The 12,031-nt window shown below is 37.3% G+C and overlaps 1 protein-coding gene across 8 annotated transcripts in view; it reads left to right on the top strand.

Annotated features, from left to right (window-relative positions):
- Positions 1 to 12,031, top strand: part of YAP1 (Yes1 associated transcriptional regulator) — an 86,633-nt gene that overhangs the window by 2,472 nt on the left and 72,130 nt on the right. For all 8 annotated transcript variants that reach the window (XM_034072671.1, XM_034072658.1, XM_034072663.1 and 5 more), the window contains exon 2: positions 953 to 1,200. In XM_034072671.1, coding sequence (XP_033928562.1) covers positions 953 to 1,200 — 248 coding nt within the window. The remainder of the gene's footprint in view (positions 1 to 952; positions 1,201 to 12,031) is intronic.

Below are 12,031 nucleotides of genomic sequence, written 5' to 3' on the forward strand. Positions count from 1 at the left end.
ACAGAATTGTCAGTCTCTGTAGGAATGCAAGTGGGGCCTTACATGGTGCAATACCTTGAGTAGAGAGGTGTGGCAAAAGCTGTGATACATGCATCTTATTATAGGTGTCCATGTTGTTCTGGTGTATCTGCAAAATTAATTAGTAAATATATAAAAAACCCTCGATATTACTTTAATCCAGTTTTCAGAGCTGCTTTTTCTATTTCATGGTACACTACTGACAGGGAAGTTCTGTATACTTATGGCTGGTAACTGGGGAATGGTTTTGTGAGTCACTTGTGATTGACTGGTTAAACAGTTTGCTGAAGCTCTGCTTTGGTTGAAGTACAGACAGACTTTATAAGCTCCCTATACCCTTAAAAGCACAGTTTGTGTGTGGGTTAGGAAATTTTGTCTTCGGTTTTGTGGTATAGGTGATTTGTATGGTTGAGTTCCGGAGTCTTCTCTGATGGATCTCACCGCTGTCAGTTGGCATTTCTTTGTTACTTTTCTCCTTGTGGAACCTTTTAAACCCTTGCAGAGGATGAATGTGTGGGTGTCCTTGACCTCCATTTCAAAAGGAGAGTTGTGATAAACTCCCCCATCAGACAGTGGGTGTGATGGGAATGGGTGGTAATGTACCATGCTATATGAAGTCTGCTGACTGTGGGCAAGCTTTTCTCTTAACCCTGCAACAGGGAGTAAGAACTCCAGTTTTCAAAATAAAACTAAAGGCACTTAGTACATACTTATGGTTAATATTTCTTGACTTACACGGGGGCTTTTGTGATGCTAATTTACCAGCCTACTTGGAGGCTCTCTTCACCAGCAGTAACTGGAAAAGAAGTAGAACTTCAGAATGATGAACTTGTGAATTTCTTCTGAAAGGCTGATTTAAAATGAAATGTCGTCTGACAGCTGCATTTCTGATGAAATATGAGAGTCTTAATGGGAATAATTTCACTCCTGGCAGGCCAGCACTGATGCAGGGACAGCAGGAGCCCTGACCCCGCAGCATGTCCGAGCTCATTCCTCTCCAGCATCGCTGCAGCTGGGAGCTGTTTCTCCAGGGACACTTACACCCTCTGGAGTAGTGACTGGACCTGGAGCTCCAGCTTCTCAACATCTCCGCCAGTCTTCATTTGAGATCCCTGATGATGTGCCTTTGCCACCAGGTTGGGAGATGGCTAAGACGCCATCTGGACAGAGATACTTTCTTAAGTAAGTAAAACTTGTCTTCAGTTGGCTGTATCTCTGATGCTTTTTTGTTGTTGATGGTGATTTTTTTGTTGTTTTATTTTATAGTATTTGAATTTTAGTAGAATTCATTGTGTTTAAAATACATGTTTTGAAAAACATGCGCCTGACCTTAAGTAGGAGATCCTACAACTCCAGTATTTCTTTCTCCAACATCAGCGCTCCACTGTTTCTGAAAACTGTATGGTACTTTGTGAATATTTACCCTGTCTTAATCTTAGCTGAAGAATGTTATCTATTATGTTGTGTGCTAAAAATCAGCAAAATGCACACAGTGATTTTTAAACAATGTGAGTTTTGGATTTGCTGAATCTTGCCAGAGTTGTTATGCAGGTCAAAGTACATTTTACCTCATTTTTGTGATCCAGATGTAAAATACAGAGTAACTTTAGAAACTATAGTAGTGAGGCTATATCGACTGCCTTATTTTTTGAATAAGGACAGTAGTGTAAGTAAGCAACGGAAGCGTTTTTGCCTGCTGTCTACTCGTGAGGAAATGAATGTGTGTGTTTGATTGCAATAGTTGAGTCTGTAACTCTGAACTGGTCCACATTCCCTGCAGTGAAAGGGAAATTGCAGAACTTTTAACATCATTTCTTGTTCCTGCAGCTGTAGCTTTTTCACACGGTGAAATTAATATCACCTTTTCTATAACTGAAGAGAGGTTACACATGCCAGCCATCTGACACCTATTCCATCAGGAAGCATTTTGTTTTATGCTGAATAGTTTTCTAAAACAGCAGGAGCTTGTCCTTCTTTCTGAAAGTGTGCCCACCAAGACATAGAATTGGCCCTCAGATATCTTGAGTATATTTTGAACAGTTAATTAAACTGCAGGTCTTTAAATAACCAATTATATCTCATTTTCAGGGCTGGGAGAGGGGGGGGCTAGCAGAGTGTGTTATTTATATAAATTTTTTCAGCCAAGAAAAACATCTTTATCTTTGCCTTTCTTGCTGAAACATTGTCATTAATATGTGCTTTTGATTGCAGTGGTTGAATTTGTAGCTTCAAAAACAAATTTGCGATGAAAATGGAACTTGCACGACTTCTTAAAACTGTTTCTTGTTTCTGTATCAGTGGTGTTTCCATACAGAGAAATTAGCTTAACTTTTTTTACTGAAAAGAGTTACTATTTGAGCCTGAAGGTTACTTCTTGAAAACAATCATTCTGTATTACGAGTGTGAAAATGAGCATTAGCTGTAGATCTTAATATGTGATTTTTTTTTTGGTGCTGTTGAACAAATTGCCATATTCTGGAATGTGAGCTCTTCAGTGTGCACAAATACAGGTATTTTGGAACCTGTAAGTTTATGCCATTTGAGAACTGTACCTCACTGGACCTTGAGGAAAGCACAGACTGAGTTTGGAAATGAAAAGCAAACTTTGTTTTTGACTGTGCTAGTGAGAGCTCTTAAAGAGCAGCTTATGAAGTGTGGAAAAATAGAAACTTGATTTAAACATTTACTGTCACAAATGTTTGTTTTTGATAACACTGCTAATTTTACAGGAAGTAGAACAATTTGAGATGCAGAATGACTTCACACTCTTGCAACAGATTTTTCTTTAAGTTATGCTCATTCAGGTAAAATTAGTGAAAGATACTTTTTTTTTTTCTTTTTCCAGAAAGCTTTTGTACGGTTTCACTATTGCCACAAAACTCATTTTAGTCTGCCATTTTTTTTCTTTTTTTTGTCCTTTCTTGGTGTCCTGGTATCCATTTCAAAGGGTCAGGTTTCAGAAAGAACAATAAAAAGGCTGAGACTGGAAAGTACACACAAGTCTGGCAAACTCATCTGCATGAGCAAGATCATTTGTTCTCAAGCAGACATCCAAAGTAAATGATTGAAAGAGCTGCTAGCTGTGAAGGATGTATCTTGATGGGGAAAGGAGTGGAAACAAACCAGGTTGTTAGGAAGAAAAATAAAGGCTGTACTTTTTGAACCTCTCCCTGCTGGATCACATGCTGACCTTAGGAGATTTTAAACAGCGAAACGGGCTGTTTTCTTTCTGCTTTCATTGGGTGATACTGTGGGATGGGAGAGTCTAACAAAGCTAGTTCTGAAGGCTCTGTTAGCACCTGAAGAACATTTGTTGCTCCTAAAAGTTTGCTTACTAGTATCTACAGGTGAGATCCACCAACTTCACCAGAGTTACGAAGATTTGCTGAAAGCATTTCAAGTACTAGCAAAATGTTTGCTTGCATCTTTAGGAAATCCAAAGAAATGTAAGAATTATTTTTAAGTAGCAAGTTTATATTTCAGGAGCCTTTTTGAGTGTTGAGTGGTAAATTCTCATCTCTACAAGCCTGTTGAAGCTCACATCATGTGTAGTTATACCTTAAACATTTGCTCAGAGCTTGAGTGCTGAGATTCCTGATGCTAAATACATTTAAAGTGGTTCCTTCTACCATATGCAGATTTTTGGTGTGTCTTCCAAGTATTCAGCTTTTTTTATTGGATTGGCTGCATTGCTCTTTGTTTCCATGTACTCTGTTCTATAGCCACTCCATGAACAGTCTGGTAATAAGGCTCTAGAAAGATCTTTGCAGAATAGGTAACAGTATTAGATTTTTTCCAGATGTCAGTAAGCCTTATGGTTATAGTTATCATAACATCCTACAGTGCAAACAGACTAATACAAAATTGAGTACTGCACTTAATATTGACTGGATTATAGTCACTTTCACTAATAAATAGGTCAAGGACTGCAAGAGTGGTAGTTTGCACAAAGAAATGAAAATAATATGTATAGGAGTGAAAATACCTGTCTGTATATTTATACGCATGCACAGAGTTATTTGGCCAGGTATTTTGTATACACACCACACGTATACATGTGCATTACAAGAAGTTGAGAGCAGTAGTGTAAGGTCTGAACCAGACTTACTCTTGCAAATCGATCCATCATCTTGACAAATAGACCCCTCTGTGTGGGAATGCCCAACATATGATTTCCCAGAATTCCAGTCATTAGTTTTCATCTCCCTGTTGTAAGTAGAATTCTGCAGTATAGTTTTCTATTAGTGAAATACAGATGATTTTGGCCAGTGAGTGAAGATACGCTTGCTAGACAGTTGGTAAAACCAATACTGTTTTTTTACTGAAACTGCTACTTAAACAGAACTCATAAGCTAAGCCTTGCCTGGTTAGTAAGTGGTCATGCCTGAGTCATCTCAGCATTGCTGTGCAAAATGCTTAAGCCCCATTCTTAAACATGCAGTAAAAAAGATGTGCTTGGTTTGTGTGGTGATGTCAACCACATTGCTTTTAACCACTTCCTGTTAGCCAGCTGCTGGTTGACATTTCAGTGAACTATGGAGAAAGATAGGGGATTGCTCTCTAGGCAAAAGATAATATGCCATGGGAGTAGCAGACAGCAACTTGCAGAGGGAAAAAAGTTTTGCTGTTTTAGAATTACTCTTGTGTTGTTTTAACTTTGTCTTATGCTTTTAATTCTTAGGAAGCTTGTGTGATACTTCTCATTTTGTAGTGTGAGGAAAAGTTAAATGCTTGTCTAGCAAACAAGTCTTGTAATTATTTTTCCTACAGGAAGTAGTTCTTGCAAGTAGTTTATCAACAACTTCCTATTTTTTTCTCTGAAGTGTTGAATGACTTCCTGAAGGAGGCCAAGGTGGTTTTTGTTAGTATCTGTGGGTGCGTTTGAGGTGGTTACCCATCTGGCAGAAACCTTAAGAATAGATTGTTGTTACACGTTTCTTATGTGCTCCATCAGAGGCATGGCTTTGGAAGTTATGCAACCTAATAATTTTAAGATAACAGGGAAGTTTGTTGCTGTGCCTTTTTTTTCCTCATGTCACACATGAAGAATAACCAGCAACACCATTGGATTTCTCTTGGATATCCTTTTCGCCCCAGACTAGAACCACCCACTAACAACACCAATACAATCTGCTTTGTTCCTTCTCTTCACCTTCTCCCTAACCCCCAAGGTAATCTTAAGTCTTCCAGGGCAGAAGATGTATAGAGGAAAAACTGCTGTCACAGTTGCATATTTTATTGAATACTGGGGAAATGCATGTTCAGAACTGATGATTTTGAACATCTTGTGTTTATGGCTCTACAGTTCAATCTAGTTTGTCATTAAGAGTTGTATTGTAGGAAACCAAAACTTCAACCTCTGCTCTTAGATGAGTTTGTCCACTTTTTTTTACTCCTTGTATACTAAAAAGCAGGTGAAGACTTTTCATTTGTTAAAATTTATTTGCAATATATCAACTTAATTTTTATATTGATGATTTCTGCGTGTTTATGAAAACAGTCATAAGATCCATGATCTGGAGAAAAAAAAAAAGCCATGAAATCTGTGCAGGGGAAAATGGGCACTGTCAGTTTCAGAACGAAGCTGGAGGAAAAATATTAAAAAGCTTTTACAGTAAAACACGCTGTTGGAAGTTTTTGGCAACTTCAGTTTTGTGGGGTTTTTTTGTCTTGGAAGACAGTACTACTAAGTGCATATCTTTCATTCTGCCTCTTACTTTTGAAGAGTCCTGCAAAAGAGCAGTATCTTTAAACAGGCAGAGGAAGAATAAGGGCAACCCTGCCTTGTTTGTGTTAGCGCTGAGCCTGAGCTGGGAGGAGGATGAAAGTACATAGCACTCTGAGTACAGAAAACTCATAGCCAGCTTAGTGGGTGGGCATCAGTGAAAGCAATGGCACATGGTACTTTTCTTGTGTTTTGGTTTTGTTTTGCTTAAGAAAAATTGCAGAGGATGATGTCCATGCCTTCAGTACTCTTCTACCGTACAAGGTGATTTTATAAGACTATTCCAGCAACAGTTTAATAGATGTGGTTTAAGGCAGACCAAAAACATGCCCTGTGGTGTTCACTACTGAATTCTACTTATAAGCATATTGGCATTCCTTATCATTGAGGATATTTCTTTTTTTTTTTTTTTAAATCGGCTGTTGATCTGCACCTTTCTTCCTCCTACAGGTTTGGCCTTTCAGTATCTCTCATAAAATAATCCTTGTGCTTTATAGTGTCTGATTTGGTGCCTGTGGTAATCTTCCAGTAAACCCTGAAAGCTTCTAATACTGTAGGGGAGGATGTGCCAGCTGTAGAATATAAAAGTCTTACAAATCTAAATAGAATCTGAATATACATGCAGTGGAGAGAGAAGGTACTGGCATGCTTGGAAAACTTGGGTTGTATTAATTAAATGTTCATTAAGGATGACTTCCATTATGGAATTGGTCAAAATTACATCTCATTTAGCTGTTGAGAACACTGGTGTAGTTAGTTTGTATACTTTCTTATCTCCTCAATCAAATTTGAGAACAGTTTTATCTTACTTGTAAGTCTGTAAACTTTATATTCTGTTGAAAGCTATAATTGTGATAGATTGTATTAATAAGTCTTCTGTGTAAGAAAAATCTTAGTTTCTCTGATCAGTAATAAGGGGCTTCTCATACAAGTTTAATCAGAATTTTATGTTTAAAAAAGATGCTTCTGCAATTCTGCCTGTTAAAGACATTGTCTTTGTCTGGTTATATTTGGTTAAAAGTAGTAGTATTGAGTTCCGTGGAAGCAGTTGCACCACTATGGAACCACTTCTGTTTTCTCAGGTTTTGACCTCTTCTAAAGACAAACAAGAATTTGATCTAAATCAGGATGAGTGTCTTCTGGACTCTTATCCTTTAGCCTTTCTTCTTCGGTATGTTGAAGATGGCAAAGAATTACAGTTGCGTTTTTTTTTTTTTTGTAGTCTGTTTTGTAGCATAGAGCAATCTGTAACCCATCAGTCACATCATGGAAATTCCAACTTGATAGAAAGCAGTAAAATAATAAAAGGATGTTAATTTGAAAGTTCCTGTGAAAGTAAGACCGGCATTACCCCACCTGCTTTTGCAAAAAAATACGTTTAATGGGTAAATGCAGTTGAACTGATCAATGGCATATGTGCGTAAAATCATACCTACTTTTACAAGATCCATTTCTCACTTATCTTTCCTGTTCTGGAAATGAATTCCAAATAGAAACCCTCCATTTATAGTGTACTCAGTTTCCTCTGTAGTTGTGGTGCAACAGCTGTGAAGCTTTAAAAGCTGTCACAGAGCAAGCCAAGTGGGTTTTTCACCCAGCTTATGCATTTTTACAGTAGACTCTCAGAGAAATCAACTTCCTAGCACTCAGGATGCTGAAATACTGAACTGCAGGACCTAAATTGGGTCATGTGTAAAATTAAAGTTCCTAGTTTAATCCCAAAGAAATATTTTCACATATCAGACATAAGCAGTTACTGGATGACACCCAAGAGTGCAAGATGTGTTACTCAGGATTGAAATACAAGATTAACTGTTAAAGCTAGTCTGACACTAACTACAAGCAGTTTCTTTTAGGCTCTTGATGAAGACTAGACACCTCCCCCCACAAAATGAGGTAAACAGCTATAGAGAGCTGACAGCCAAAACTAGAGATGTTTCTCTTCTTTTTATATGTAGCCAGACCACTGGATGTGTTTATCTTCATAGCTGGGAACAAATTCAGATGATGTAATTAGATTTAGTTTAACCTTTTGAAACTGATACTCGCTTCTATTTGTTTTGCATCCTTTTATTTTGACAAATTCCAACATATTTGCATTTATTGTTTGTACAATCCAAGGTACATACACAGTAAAGCTCATTAATGGTGGAACTCACCATCTTTTGCTATTTGTATATTATTCCCTCTTTTAATGTGTGTGTGCGTTACTTATTCCTTTTCACCTCCCACCTCTCCCCCCCACCAGCTGTGAATAATTCTGTAAACCCTCATGTTGAAGTGATTTAAGTAAGTTTAAAGAAATTCAGTTTTCAGTTTTAAATCTTTAAAATTTAAAGAAAATTTCACTTGGCTGAATTCAGGAAGTTCACAGGAGTAGCAATCCTCTGACAGGTGCCCCCAGGATGTGGTCAGGGTACCATGTAGTTGACCCAAGAGAAAAACAGAATTGTCTGTAGGCGAAATGCGACAGCCTGGGGGTATATAGCATAATGTGAAATCCAGTTCTTGGGAGGAGGCTGCATATTGGAATGCTAACAGATAGATGCTGTGTAATGGCAAGACAGTTTCTCACTTTGATGTAAGGCTATATTGGGAAATGTACCAGCTAAACAATATATATTTTTTTGTGAAGTATTTAAATAGGAATCTAGAGCAATACATTTTTATTATGAAAACTGTACTTGATAGCTTTTTTATTATTTTTTTTTAAATAAAACTTGAGTTTTATTTGGAGAACAGGAATTTTTGAAAGGTGTGACTAGCCTGTGTCACTGTCTCATTGCTTCCTGAAGTGCTTCTTGGAGTCTGTTTTCTGGGATTCACTCTGCTGGTGTTTTATTTGGCTTTTAACTAAGTTACTTCAGGCTGTGTTTGGGGCAAGTATAGCTAGGTTTTCCAAATTGCTGGTTAATTCAAGCTAATAATATAAAGCTGCCTTGTAAAGTAAGACTTTTACCACTATAGTGCCTGCCAGTCATGCCAGTTGCTAAGGAGACAAAGCTGTCTTGAAAACAGTCTTGGACTTTGGTTTAATTTCACTAATGAGACTTTGCTGTGTCATGGTGAAAGACCAGATCACTTTTGTTGAGCCTCTGACATGCTGTTTGGTAACTTAGATCAGTGTTAGTGGTTAAGGTTTGTTATTGGTTATTACATTGTGATTGTGAAGCAGTTTTTTTTTTCCACTGAACTGTTCTATAGGAAAGTCAAAGGTCATTTACTCTTGCTAGTTTATTTCCAATGGGTTCTGATTTATGGAGAGCTTTGTGGGAAGCCTGTCTGCACTACACGAATTTATTTAAGCATTGTTACTGTGTAAAGGATGCCTTTCCCTTTCTGATTATCTGTTGTAACTAAAATACTAAGTAAACTTTTTGCCTTTTCCAGGCATGCTGTAAAATGAGACACTTATGATGTAATAAAACATTATCTGAAAGTAAACAGTCCTTGGCTGTAGAGGCAAATGGAGTCCTTTGGGTAAAGGAAACAACTCACAGGTATATTTTCTCAAAGGACCTCACTTTTCAATGTTGTTTTTTAAAATTATTTTTTATTTTTTTCTATTTGTTGTTCCTATTTGAAAAGCTTGCTTAGCTATTCCTTTGCAATTACTTTCATTCCAACACTTGTATAGTCTCTTTAGAATGATAAGAAATAGAATAAAAGAGAAATTTCTTCTGTATTTACTAACAGTGCTGATGATATAATTAATATAACTATATATAGATAACTGTATAAACCTGAGTATCCGATGCACACAAAAAAATCCTTAATTTCCATCTGTGTATGTCACTTAAACTCTTCTAGCCAGTGAGTGTGACAGTTGGACTGAAGTAAGGGTTACCCTTTGTAACTGGTCTTTCAGGTTTTCACTTCTTATGTGAATCTTATTCTGAAATTATTCTAAAGCAGACCTAAGATGTTGGCACCATATAATTATTAGGTAACAGAGGACAGGAGCTTCCAGATTTGTGGTATTAGGTGAACTGTTATAATCTGTATACTTGTGAGTTTTTGGTTTTGTCTTTTTTTTTTTAAGCTGTAATGACTAATAGCTGGAAAAAATCTATTGGATATTTCACAATATCCTGGTGATTTAGTCACTGGCCTAGGCGTAAGGAAAAGAAAAAACAGAACTCAGCATAAACAGTTATTTAAGAATTAGCATTTTAGCATCCCTATTAACAATATTAAAGAAAGTCTTAATTACATTCTTTAAATAATTTACAATTCAAATTTGTGCCCATTTTATATTGTGCTGTTAGATGGGTCTTGACATGATGAGCTTTGTATCGTATTTGTTGAGGAACTCACACAGTTTGTTGTTTTAATGGATTAAATGTCAGTTGTAGGTGGTAATGTTTACCTGTAACTTTGTGAAATTCTTTATTTAAAGATATAAGTGAACTTAAAATTTTGCTAATGCATGATGGTTTTACTTTGTAACTAGTGCAATAACTAGCTTCTTAACAATTTCTACAGATAAATATGGTTGAATTTATTATTGCCCTTATCTGTAGTTGTGGTAAGAAGTTAGGAGAGCTTAGAATACAAACCATACAGTTACATCTGCACTGCTGGTGAAAGCATTCCAGCCATGTATAGGTAAATACTCATATACTTAGTGTCTTTTCATTTAGTCAAACTGTAAGATACACCTTCTTTAATAATAGATGCACACATTCTTTTATTGTGTAGATGCTGTTCAATTTTTGACTTCTAGCTTGTCTATTTTTTAAGCAGCAAAATAACATGCAGATTCTTATAAGCAATTATTCTATCAAAAATAAAAAGTCTAGTGGAAGATGTCACTGCCCATGGTGAGAGGTTAGAAGGGGCCTTAAAGGTTATCTAATTTGAACCCAAGGCATTCCATTAATATATACAGACTGCTGTGCAGTATCAGCTGGTGCTGTTGCATTGTGCTTCATAAAGTAATCTTTTAATTTACACTTCAGTAGGACTAGTAGCTTTTAATTTAGGTCAGCCTATCTCTTCTGTACTGTTTAAGGCAATGTTTCTGCCTCAACCCCCATTTATTGGTCAAAGCTGTTTAGCTCATTTGCCTGCCCAGCATTTGTATCAGCAGAGAATTTCCTGGCTGTTACCCTTCCAGTGGCTCCTACAGAACCAGTATCTGGCTTTTGGCAGACATAGCAAGGCTGAACTGCAGTATCAGATGATAATGCTGTGTTGTTTCATATAGGTATCTTTTTGTGTCATACATGTTAGGTATACTTACAATGACTAGGTGAATGAAAAAATTCAGAAAATGATGTGTAGTTGAACTGGAGACAAAACCCAGGAATACTGGCAGTAGGGAGGCAGGAAAAGTAGCAATACTGTTCTCCCAAAGTCTTTATCTGCTATTGTTGATAAGATGTTCAGTTTCAAAACCTAATGATTGCTGGGCCCTGCTGGCTTTGCTCTTGGAGGAGAGCTTTTTAGCAGCATCTTTAAACTGTCCATGTTGATTCAAACCAAGTCTGTCCAGGTCAGTATCTTGTTGTCAGAAGTGGTCATGAGCAAATTTCTTGTAACAGCTATGAGCAGTGCAACCATATGTGATACCTTGAGAACTGTCCCAGCTTCCAGCAGTCCTCCAAGACTTGTACTCTCTTCCCTTGAGGCCACAGAAACCTTCAGCATCTGCTGCATGCTTTGGCAAGGAATCTCACTGGTTGTTGATCCAGCGCATGAAGGAACGCCTTCATTCTGTTTTAAGCTTGGCTCCCATCAGCTTCATTCAGTGGTGCCCAGTTCTTATTTTGGAAGTGACAATTAACAGTTGATGCATATTTGTTCTGCTCAAGATTGCTATCTTTTCCTCTGGAAATTACCTCCTTTGAAAGTTGAACGAGTCCTAATGTGCTGGGTCTTCCTGGGACAGAAGGTTTCCTCAGTGATCCCTGCAGCCCTTTCTATAAGCCTTTTCCAGTTTGTTATTTTTCAGATGAAAGGTTAATGTCTTACAACATCCACCATTTTGATCATTTCATTTAAAAAGTAAAAAAAAAAATCACTTTATTACTTTGGCTCCTTATCCTTTTATGCTCTACACTTTTCCCCTACTCAGTTCTTTGCAGTTAGTTAGCAGTTGACCAGTAGTAGATTTGTGTCGGGGGAAACTCTGTGGTGCTGCTTCTCTGTCTTGTATAGATCCCAGTGTATATACACCTCGTGGAAGTTGACCAGAGGCCTAGATCAGGTGCTGAAGTTGCCAATTCCCCCCCTTCTGTTTTGCTTTCTTATTTTTTATTGGTAACTGTTTGTTCATGTCATATC

This window comes from Melopsittacus undulatus, chromosome 2 (assembly GCF_012275295.1).
Source record: "Melopsittacus undulatus isolate bMelUnd1 chromosome 2, bMelUnd1.mat.Z, whole genome shotgun sequence".
Classification (NCBI taxonomy): Eukaryota; Metazoa; Chordata; class Aves; order Psittaciformes; family Psittaculidae; genus Melopsittacus; species Melopsittacus undulatus.